Source organism: Temnothorax americanus, unplaced genomic scaffold (genome assembly GCF_048541705.1).
Source record: "Temnothorax americanus isolate GAGA-0224 unplaced genomic scaffold, ASM4854170v1 Scaffold16, whole genome shotgun sequence".
NCBI lineage: Eukaryota > Metazoa > Arthropoda > Insecta > Hymenoptera > Formicidae > Temnothorax > Temnothorax americanus.
Window position 1 is genome coordinate 299,967 of NW_027509297.1, and position 12,429 is coordinate 312,395.

Consider the following 12,429-nt stretch of genomic DNA (forward strand, 5'->3'; position numbering starts at 1 on the left):
GGTCTCGAGGTTGTTTGACTCTCATCCACAGGAGATTCGGATTCGATTCTCGATACCGGAATATATTTTTTTGTTTATTATAAAATTTAGAGCAATTTTATATTTTAAAAGTTTGTTAAAAATATTATTTGTTATTATTACAATATAGGGATTTGACGAATTAATTGATATAACTGTTAATCATGATTGTTATATTTTACTTTTTCAATATGTCATTAGCTTTTTTGATAGAATGGAATAATTATGTTTGCACAAATAGTAGGAAATTATATAAAGCTTGTCACATTTAAATATAAAATGCGGCGTAAGTAGTAATTTGAATAATAAAAATTAATTAGTGATTTTAGATCATATAAATAGGTATTTTTTGTATCACTACGTATTGACGTTATATATACGAGATGAAAATATCAGAAGAATAATTAACGTTAAATTATTAATAGTGCAATATATTTTATACTCGGCGCTTTCAAACGAGTGTGAAAAATTAGCGTACGACGTCATCATTGATGTCTGCTGTTCGGGTGGTGTTATCTAAAATTAGATCCGTGCATGACAATAGTCTGTTTTGGTACGCGGTATCATGTAGCAGCTTCGAAAGGCGTGAAATCGGGTATTCTTGGTTACCGCGACTCATGCCGTGTACCTAAATGGAAATTCCTTTTGCATGCCGTGCCAAGGACAGCAAACGCGGGACGACACATCGGGAGGCCAACAACTAGTCCGCAGCTTACTCGCAGTTTGCACATGGTCAACTGGGAGATATATATATAAATGCCATTTGCCGTAAACCCGCAATTTTATAATGGGTGTGTATAAGGAAAGTCGCGAGAGCGTGTGTTTATGCTTCATTTGTGCTCGTCGTGCAGTTTGTGAAGAGCGACGGATCAATGCAATTGTCAGTCATCATTGTGCTCTATTTCCCGGTTCTCGGTGGCTTCTATTCTACAGTACGACGTTCTCGTAACGTACCGTGTCCCTCGATTTCATGCTAATAAATATTCAGAATTATCTCGTCCGATTATGCCTTTGACAGTTTAGCGTTGTGTTCTCTATAATTTTTTTATACAATCGAATGGTCTAAGAGCGTATAATATTGTTTTTTTTACGTTTATAGATTTTATTAAAATTAGAAACTAACACAGTAGCGTTGATTAAACAGTTTATTTAGGCAAACAAAATTATTTCAATCAATATAATAAATATTCATAACTTATTGTTAAATGATTACTTTCGAAAAGTCCCACACTGAGAGAAATTTTTTGCTGTATTAGCAAATCATTTATCACTATAGTGACAACAAACACTTGGTTTGCTGCGAGAGCTAATTAATTTAGCAATAGTAGTAAACCTTTTGTTGCAATAGCAAAAAGTTTGCTCTCGCAGCAAATCAAAATTTGCAGTCACTTAAATTTCTCTCAGTGCAGTTAACTGCTTTACCAAGTTGCTAAGAATATTACGCCGACGATTTCCGTTACTGAGTTGGAAAACGTAAACATAGCCGACCACGTCTGGTTTTCTTCGTCGACCTCGTGATAAGTGCAACACCGAGCGGGACTTCGATGTCCGCAGAAGAATGTGACTAGAGTATTGTATCCGAAGCCTGAAAGCCAAGACGGCGGAGACTGGCGCCAGAGGCCTGGCTCTCAAGCACGTTCGCTCCGACCACTTTTCTCTCGGCTCCTCGAAATTAACCGTCGTCCACTCGGTCGTAATAGCATTTAGCATGGCGGTTCTCTCTCTCCTTTTGCCTTTTTTTTTACCCTTCATATACGACTCTTTATGATGATTTCGCCTTTTTGAAGGCGACACACTCGAGGTGATACTCCCCTACTCCACTTGTGTGAGCCGATTCCCGAGAGGTCACCGTCTTCCGCAAAAATGCAAGACAATCATTTTAGTTTTTAATTTGGAAAATTAAAACTGAAACCAACGAACGTGTAGGTATTATACATGCCATGCGTAATCGGTTTTCTCTGGAGGTTACAAATCATATAAAAATCTTACATTGCATTTCCGTATACTCGTAAAGTGATTTCTCTGATCTTCCCCTGTAATTATATTCTCTATAGTTTCCTCGTTAACTTGGTTTTATGAGTTCCCGCGAATGCAATGACTTGAATTCATTGCCATAGCTTAAAGCATAATAAAATCTTTCTTTCGAGTGCACGATACCGCAACTTAATAAAATTTTGTACAATATTAAAAATAATGTCTATATAATGATAACACACTTTATTATTGAAGTTACCAGGAAAATATTATACGCATGCATGCTTATTTATATATTTTATTAAAATATGCTTATCTCTTAAAAGGGTTGTGCGAATTTTTTTCTAAAAGTTTCGCAAGAGATGAGATATTTATTATAAATAAATGTGTTTATCGATGACTGCTTACAGATGACTCTACTTTGATTTACTGAGGATGGCATCTACAATGGGATTGCAGCAGCAGGCTGCATCCCAAGACACAGTGGATTTTGCCGGTTACTTGCAATCTACACAATGCCATCAGACAGAAGGACAGGTGCAGGGTTGTCAAAAATCGCCGCATCAGGAGCACAACAGCAGCTTTACCAGCACGAAAGGCTTGCTCAATGGGCCCGGGCAAAACAATTGTTTCCTCAACAGCGCCGTACAGGTAAGAGATATTGCATATCGTCGAATCGTATTTCACTAAATATCATTAGTGAATTCCATAAATGTATATTTTATTTGATTATGGTAGAAAAAGGTATCTGCAGAAAAATGGATATAAAGTCTAATTAAATACAAAAAAACACATTGGATCATGGTAGAAAAAAGTATCTGCAGAAAAATGCATATAAAAAGTCTAATTAAATACAAAAAATATATATAAATTACACATGCGCACGCACACACGTGCATACACGTATACAATTCTGCGGTATCGTATACGTATTTCCAGAAGGTAAGCAAGCGCCTTAAGTATATGCAACCCGCTGAACGATCCTGCTGTTCGGACTTTCTCGGCGCAAGTAGGCGCAAACAAGCGCGTTACGCGTCAAGCTATATAATCAGAGATCTCAGTTATAAATAATTTAATTAAATAGAAATTTACAGAGAACCAATGTTAAAACAGTCCCGGCAAATAAGAGAACTTGTTTATATAATAATATTTAGTTCTTTCTATTATAAAGTTTTCAAAACTACGTGTGTAAGAACATTATCGCGAAATGTATCTCAAGTTTAAATGCGTAAAAATAATGTGTGCAATAAGGCCAACCTATACATTTATCTATAAATTAGAAATGCAAAAGTTTGTGGTCCTTGGCATTCGAAAGACGTCGCGCATCGATTCTCGCTTGCCATTTTCTCGAAGACTTTTACGAGTCTTGCGTCGTCCGCGATTTATGAACATAATCCATCGCCAAATCTTTAAGCGTGCGTTGTCCTAAGAGGTCTTTCGAAGCGTGCGTAAATATTCATGACCGCGGAGGTAAGTGACGGGACACATGGGGGGACTTCTTTCCAACCGGATCGCGAGACTGCTTTTAACTCACTCTCGTGTGAGTATTTTGGTATCTCTCTCGGCCTCACTGTAAACTTCTCGCCTTTTAACGGCAAATTTTACAACGCATTTATTGCAGTCGGGCTACTTCCTCAGTTAGGAACATCGACCACCGGTTCTAAAGTCCAGAGAAAGAGAGGGGTCGCGTTTATTCCTATATTACGCTTAAGAGGCGGTCGAGAGTGCTGCATTAAATATGATTTATTGCCTGGACAAATTTGAGGAGGTAACCGCACCTCTGAGAATTAAACGCTCGTATGATGAGGCACCGGAGAAAACATCTTTGTCTTCCACTTGTGTTAGGTTCACCTGCGATATTTTAAACTTTTTAGTTTGTTTTCTAAAGAAACAAGTAATCCTTTGCACACTTATATGCGCACGTATATATGTACATTTCATTCGTTTTCTCTTAAAACAATGGATATCGTACGGTCGACTTTATTTAAAAAAACGCAAATGCTAATTCGAGAGAAGTTACATTCTGTAAGTTGTCGAGGCCTGGTCGTGAGGCACGCGTACTAATACTGCGTCTTACGTGACATGTGATACAAGTGTTTTGAGCGCAAACCGCGCACGCAGCCAGGGTGTGGTAACTGCTTTGTCTCGCGTGTTACGAATGGAAAACAAACGGCGTGACAGTGTCGGTTTTCCTTCGTGACCGTATAGTAATAGTTTCGCGACAGATATTTGCGCCTATAGCAGTTATTAATTTCGCGACGGTGCATTATGCGCAAAGATATATATGTCGTTATATATTGATATAATTACATGGCCGATGAACAGATATCGTACAGACATTGAGATTAATTGTTCATGAAGGTTTAATTGCGTTTCCAGGTTGCAATTTTCCTCCGCGTAATACCGCTAGGCCGTTTTAATCGGCTTGCAAAGTTCCGAAACGGATCGATGCGGAAGCTGGGGTGTATGCCCAACGGGCCTGGTGCACCATCATCGGTGCGAGCTTACTGACGAAGCGACGATACGGAACTTGTTTCGGTCGGCTATCGCGATGCTGTATAACAGCCTGCAGAGTGTTTTTGATTTCGTTAAAGTGTCTGATGATCGTTAAACGGCCGCGTTATCGTTTACGGGCTGCCACGCTGGCGCGGGAGCTGCCAGCTGCCAGCCATGGTGAATAACGGCTTTAAACGCTCGCGATAAAAATGCATACGTATCTGCGTTCCCATCCCTCTCTGGCGATAGTCACCGGCGAGAATAGCGGCGTAACAGCACGAAGCGTGCATCGATAACGTCAGCGGCGTGCCAGCGGAGAACTACATACATTTCTGACGTGTGTTTTTACGCTGATCATGTTAAACAAGCGACTTCGAGAGTCACTATCAATCTGTCGACGATGTCAGCAGAATTCAAATTAGATAATCCATGGGCGCGATAAGCAGACAATCGATTGGAATTTTCGTTACGAATTCGCTATAATTTTAATAGATTTAAACAGTTTGATACAAAGCTAATATTGTTATGATGAAAGACCTAATTTTTTAGATTTTCCGAATCGTTTCCAATCGTGCGTCGCAAGATGTTCAATGTTTTGCGGTGCACGTCCATAAAAATCTTCGACCTCTCGAAGAAGCGGGGAAGCGTTTCATCGTCGGACGCGCGATCACGATCGGTTCGTTCGACGGAATGCGCATAAAGCATTCACGATTACCAGAAGCAAATTGCAGGTTACGAGTACGGCGTATTCAAGGAGTAGGTTTAAAGTTCTTACGGGCTACAAAGTTTCAGGTCGCGAGGCATTGATTCACGCTTCTTTGTTGATATTCCATTTTGTGCGAATCGAAATATTACTCAACCGTATTTTTTTTTATTGTTATAAAATCTTGCACATTAATATCATGCATATATAAACAGAATCTGCGGATGAATAGAATTAATTTCGATTTAAGTTTTGATATACGCAATCGAAATGATGTTTAATTCCGTAATGTAATATTAGAATCGCAAGTGAACAAAATGATGACAGCTCGCTTGTTCGAGAGAGTTGCAAGAAAATACTTTTTTCTTCTTGCTGTTAATTTGGTGACAAGCCTTTGTCTCGTCTTTCGTTATAAATGCGTTACAAAGAGAAGCGGTATAAAGAGTATAGTTCTTTCTAGCTGTTTAGCTAGACTACCGTACATAACGGTGCTGCAATGTCCAAGCGTTAACGCTATTTTGTCACTGCTTTGCATTCTCGTGTGATTTCTATGTTTGTTATTATTCGCATATTTGCAATGCCGAAAAGTTTAAGAGATTTCTTAAAAGAGTGTTTGCCGTATTTAACTTAAATATTTTATATCCCTCAAAAATTTGTAAGAGTTTGAAATATGATGCATAATGCATATGCAACGCGAATGATTCACTGAGAGTTATATTATACGCGTATACTATACGCGTGCAATAGTAATGGCATATGTAACCTGTTATTATTTTCGTAACACCTGTCACGGAACAACTCGTCGATCCGAACGAAACTTCCGGAAGCAATTAGGCTATTCGTGTGTTTGGGGCTGCACTCGTTCGCGCGGATGAATCGATTAATGCCGTCTGTCTTGCTATATAAAATATATGCTGATAAATATATACTATTTCTCATTTAAATTTATTGTCGAGTTTTTTTTAGATATTTTTATATTTTTATATTTCTATATTTTACTGAGAAACTATTTTTTTTCAATTCAACCAAATTTTATTTTTTAATATTTTTTAGCTAGTTTAAGTTAAAGATATAATATTATTTAAGCTGATTTTCGCTAATGCAATCAGATGCAGTGGTGGGAATTGTAACACGTCACGGTGATTAATACGTGCCATGGCTTTTTTTGTTTTGCTTCTGTTTCCGGACGATCCTGTGCCATCGTCCTCGCGTTCGTGCTTTCTGCACCCACGCCAGCGCAGCCGAGGTTCAAGGTTTCTCTCGCGGTCGCGCTCATAAAGAGCCTAGGCGTAGCTTTCATTCTCACCGTCAACAATAATCGCAAGAAAGCGGGATCTCTCAATACGTCCGCCGTTTATCGACACTCCCACCTCGGACGCATTAATGCGAAAAATAAATGTACCCCCGCTCATTTACGCACATCATCGCGTTAATTAGCTCTTATCCAATTAAATAAGTTTCCCGTTCTTTGCAAGCGTAAAAGGATGGAAAGCAAGCCGCAATGTCTTTCAAACGCACACATTTAATGCATTTTACACTGCATGTTACAAATGTTCCCATAGTGCAAGACAAAACGCAGCTTTCTCCTTTACTATTTTCTCCCTCGGTGTCACTGGCTGTACAGCGTTTCTGTTTTACGCGATTTCCGTATTCGATGATCTGGTTTCTCCATTATAACTGTATACAGCGCTTCTGTTTTACGCGATTTTCGTATCTGATGAAGTGTTCGTTTATAACCGTTATAAGGATATAACATATAAGGATAAATTCACATCTTGTACATAATTGAAGATTACGTTGTCGTAGATTCCCATGTAAAAAAACTCGTGGATAAATCATTTGCTAATTGTATGAGTCATTTATATTATTTGGAATCTTAACTTGACTCTTCTTGGCTGCGTGAGCGGGACTTCCTGTTTGAGCTTCGTCGAAAAAGGAAGCGCCGAAACTCAGTGCTGATGTAATTGTTGAAATCCTGTAACGGTATGAATTATATCGTTCGATGTTTTTAAGGAAATTCTTTATTCACATCTTACGTTTTGGATGCTCATATTTCATGATATGCTCTAAATAGCGTGATGATTTGACCGCAAAATACCACTTGAGAAGGCACGTCTCTTTGGAGCAAAAACGGTGCTGTTGCTCGGGACAAAAAAAAGCCGTATCTTCCAGCTGCCGGTACGCGATCGCGATGTACACCTGACCCGATCTTCCCTTAGGATTTAGCTTTGCGATTGGCGGAGCGAGGGTATAGGATACCAACACGTGCCATCTCGGGGACACAGCTGTTTCGCGATTCGCGTAATACAGATGCACGCCTCGTGGTGTCAATCCAGAGAGAAATTACTCAAAGAGAACGGTCAACGGGAATTTAATAGCAACCCTCGATAATTTGCACCAATTACCTATTATATGTGACATTTTTGTTTTATCTTCGCCGACTTCGTCCATGCCTCTGCGTGTTTTTTTTATCTTGATCGATGTAGATTTCAGTGATACGATTTTAGCAAGATCTCGACTTCGTGTTCCTTTTTTTTCCGGTAAAAAGAAGTTAAACTTAATTGCGTCCGCGGAGCAAAGCGTCGTAACGATGAAGAAACGGGAGTGCCCGAAGGTCCCGTGATGTCACAAGTCGCTGGCCCATGAATCCGGGACTCGTTTCGGTGACAATAGGAGTAAGACGCGGCGCATGTTTGTATCGAAGGCGCACGTAAGTAAGTAGCGCCCGCGGACCCTTGAGGGAGAGCACACGCGTGGCTAATGGCGGATGGGGAACCTGCTACGCGATTCTGACAGCAGGTGTCTGGGAAGCGACTTTTCTGACTCATCGCCAGGTGATATTCCGGCCCCGATGCAGGAAGGAAGGAACCGGAAACTCGCCCGCAGAAGGCACAAACCGCCTCTCTCTCTCTCTCTCTCTCTCTCTCTCTCGTTTTCTTCACGAACGAAAGCAAAGCTCCGTCCGTTGCTCGTCTCCAGCTTTGATTTCGTGATCAAGAGACCGTGTCGTTACTTCGCGCATCCTTCAAACTTCATCCGTTTCGCCACGGCTTATTAACTTTACTTTGCCGTAGCTGATGTCGCGCTGCAGGCGGATCTAATACTCGATTACTCGGTGTATTTTATGGTTATTCGATGTTTACTATTACACAGCTTGCCGGTCATGTAGACAAACGAGAGTAAAAGTTAAATCGATACTACTATTTATAAAACGATCGAAATAATGTATCGTATAAAATATTAAAACAATCTTTGTAATATTTTTGCACGACAAAGATGAAAAATTTTACTTGAAAGATTTAATCTAATTTAGTTTTTTTTTGTAATTACGTATTTACATGCAAAATTTGACTGGTTTGAAAAAGTAATATCTGTTTTATTATAATTTTTGACATCAACTGTCCATTTTTCTTTTTACCGTTATTAACCACTTTATTTTCGAAATCATGCATATGTTATCGATATGGGCCTCGTCAATTTCTCAAGATAGCTTCCAATCGCAAGTGAGCCTACGCAAAGGCATAATGTCGTACATGGCGAACCACGGTTACACAACGGTTGCAATGCTCGTTCGAGGAAGACGAAAAGGAATAACGAGAGGAAGAAATGGAGAAGCGAGAAGAGTATACGAGGCGGGCGATGATGGTAGGGATTAGGACGGAGGCAAAGTCGGCCTAGAAGGAGAACACAGAAAAGGGAGCCGTGTCTAAGAACCATGTGTGGGAAAAGTCTGCGATGCGAGACTGAGAAACGCGTGCGTTCGATCGTAAGTTCGCACGTGCATGCATGTGTTGTCTTACTCCCACACGCACGCACGCACGTGTACAGGTACGAGTAAATGTGTCTCGACCACCTATACGCGTGTTAGCGTATATATTATACGCGCGACTTTTCTTTTCGCTCGTGAAACTCGCGCTCCACGACACATCGTCGTGTTCGTCAGATAGCATATGGAAATTGGCACTTAGTTGCAGGAAACGCGAATAAATTAGCTGCTGATTTTTTAAATTTCCACGAAAGAAATTACGTTTTCCTTGAACTGACGCTCGCAGAAGAAAAATATTTGAAAGTAAAGTCTAAATAAAATTTATTATAAATTGTAATTCTCAATTGGAATAATTTCGGTCAGTTTTGAGTCGACATAACTCACGGTTGGTCTACTTTGTTAATTTGGGCCGTCTTCTGGCAGGACTTAAGTTCCTATCTTTATACTCGAGTGACTACTTTAATGTGGATCAGCCTGTGAAATCTAACGCTTTCGATGCTTCGAAACGCTCGCTTGTTATAGTGCGTCTGTAACACGAAGGGTTTTAGTGGACCAGAACCGTCTCGCTCATCTCAAGTTCTGGGAACTGAATCTTGTCTGCGGGATAGAAGTCGCAGCGCTTGCGCACGTTTCACCTAACACCAGTGATAAACTTTCTCGTGATGAACCTTCCTGCACGCTTGATGCTTCCATTGCAGTTTATAATAACCGGAGTCATCTCGCTAAGTATAAGAACGTTAATAACATATATTTTTTTAAGCTTTTTACTATATACAGATGGTTTATTTTATGTGAATGACAGTTGCATTTTCTTTTTATTGCCCGGATATGAGTCGTTCCGAGAAGACCGGTTACGTTTACACTTTTAACATGGATTTAATTAATGATTTGCACGACGTAAGAGAGTAGTATAATGAGTTTCGCTTTTTAGTGTCCCGTTTAATGACGACGGAAGGCGCAAGCGTTTGCGACATGTTCATTTCACGCGACCCAGTTCCGTTGTTGAACGTTTATTGGGATCATACGCGGGCTCGCTCTCGGACAACAAATGACGTGACGGAACACGCCGAGATCATGACACATCGCCGTACATAACAGACACACTTGAAAGATTGCCGTTTAACATACTCGCGATTTGTGTAATCTCGAGAAATTCGCTTTAGCGTAACACACTGCTTTTTACCTCTGGCGCTATCAATGACATCACCGCGTACTCCCACATCGTCCCCGATCTCGATCACCATGATTCCATGAGTGGTCGGTCTAGAAGGAACCGCCGCGATACCTGCGTGCGTGATGTGACTCACGATTTCAAATATATCCTTAAAGGGTACGTCGAACCGCCTTTCGACGATCATCGATAGATCGGAAGTCCGCTTTAAACGGATGTACCGGAAACCAGTGGTGATTTTTATGGCGGAGAAAACAATTTGCCTACGAAGAACTGTTATCGTTTCTCTAACAGTAAACCAACGACGTCCGTGCGGCCGAAACTGCGTTTACACGGAATTTTAACGCTTTAAACGGGAGCATTGTGGGCGCGGTCGCGTATTACACAGTGCAGGAGCGCTGCAGAAGCGAGGTGAAAAAAAAAACGGGGAGAAAAAGAAAAGAGCAGGAGAGTGCAACCGGCACGGCGCGGCGGTTAACTACCGCTGATAGGCGCCCGCTTATCCGTTCTTGCGGTTCTTCTAGCTGCACGGCCATTCGACGCATTCCTAGGTTCTATGGCATCGATGGCTAGGCACGCAAATGGAAGACATTTCCTTCTATTTTCCATTGATCATCATATTTTTTCCCCGCGTCTTTTCAACCGGCAGGACGATTAAGCAATTTTCTTCTCGCCTGGAATTTCGTTACGTGTGCGTTAGACGCATCCTGCGCGCACGATTATTTCCCGATTCTCAGTCGTAATGGATTACCGTGATGAAATTGCCACCAATTATCGTGCCGTCGAAATTGTTCCGTGTTCAGTTTCGCCAATGAAGATGTCATACAGATGCTACATAGCGTAGTGAATATTGATGATATTCGTGGTGTAGTATATAATATTGCCTTAAATACTATTTAATATTAAATAATAATGAGATAATAATATTGATGATATTAATGATATAATTGTATTAAATACTATTTTATATTAAATAATAACGATAATAATAATATTAATATGTTAAATAATAATAACTTAAATTTTGACGAGAGGGAATATAATATTTATATATAGCCAATATTAATTTTTAGGATTTTAAGCTTTATTAGAAAATCATAGGTATTTGCCTTATAATTTTTGTATACATATTAAAACCTTTTAATATGCGAAATGTTTTAAACGTTATAAAATGGTTCAGAAATGGTCGAAGAGAGTAATGTATCGAAGAGTATAAGATATCTTTTCACGAATAATAATAATTCTTTGACGCTTTGGCGCAGCAATTATATAAATAAGCATGCTATTGTGCAAAAAAGATAACGCCTCCGGAGAACGCTATGAATGTTGCAGAAAATTATCCGATGTCTTTTCGATGTTTTCCTACGGTGGAACGTAACGTACTAATGATAATGATTCGGAAAGCTCTTCTTATCCCGAGCTCGTGCCGGTCATTTCGCGCGAGTAACTCCGCCACGATGGGGTACGGGAGAGGGCCCGTTTTCGAAGAAACCCCACGGAAGACGCTGCTCGTAACGTCGTAAAATATGCAGTTAATGTGCGCAAAGTGCCTCCCAACTTCTTTGTAGCTAAACTAAATGTCCAGGCTTTCCCCCGGGTTCTTCTTTGCACCGGAGTGTTACCTTTGTCTTTCTATAAAACGCGCAGGCAACTTAAATCTGGATAATCTCTGAGAGCAGTGACGACTTAAAGAGGATTAGAACTTAAAACATGATCAAAATACGATCTGCACTTAACGCGCAAACCAATATTTAATTTTTTATGCATTAAAAAAAAAGAATGTTCTTTTATATTTATTAAATTCGAATTTTGTGCTTTATCAAAATTAATCTGATTTAGCTTGTAACACCGGTAACAAGTTTCATCGTAGCAGCTTTTAAGAGAGAGGATCATTTATTTCAAATTTCTTTCGCGTATTTTTGTTTCAGATCTCTTGAAACACTTTTCCGCTAGTATCATACCGATCACTTATCAATAATACGGATTTTCTTACAGAAACAAGGTATACATTCGAATCTTCTTAATTACCAATAACTTATTCCATTATGGGTAATTACTTCTTTTTTTTAATATATAATATCCATCTTTATGTGAATTATTATTGTTACAATTATTGAATTATTGCTCAAGTTTTGTTTGGACCGTTGCTTAAAATCAAGATTTTACTATCTGTTGTAAGATACGTACATTACACACGAAAAGAACGGTTTTGCCGAAGTATCTAAAAATTTAGCGAGATACAGATCTGAAAATAATTTTGTTGCATCATCAAAATAATTATGTAGAACAGTCAAACTGATT

The 12,429-nt window shown here is 39.6% G+C and overlaps 1 protein-coding gene across 2 annotated transcripts in view; it reads left to right on the forward strand.

The window, feature by feature from the left end:
• The window catches only part of Ec (ubiquitin specific peptidase echinus), a 69,162-nt gene that overhangs the window by 17,736 nt on the left and 38,997 nt on the right, over positions 1–12,429 (forward strand). The window contains exons 1-2 of one of the 2 annotated variants that reach the window (XM_077402715.1): positions 294–809; positions 2,403–2,643. In XM_077402715.1, the coding sequence (XP_077258841.1) occupies positions 2,428–2,643 (216 nt within the window). In that variant the 5' untranslated portion in view covers positions 294–809; positions 2,403–2,427. Of the gene's footprint in view, positions 1–293; positions 810–2,402; positions 2,644–12,429 lie in introns of those variants that run through there. The other variant, XM_077402714.1, reaches the window with a different exon arrangement.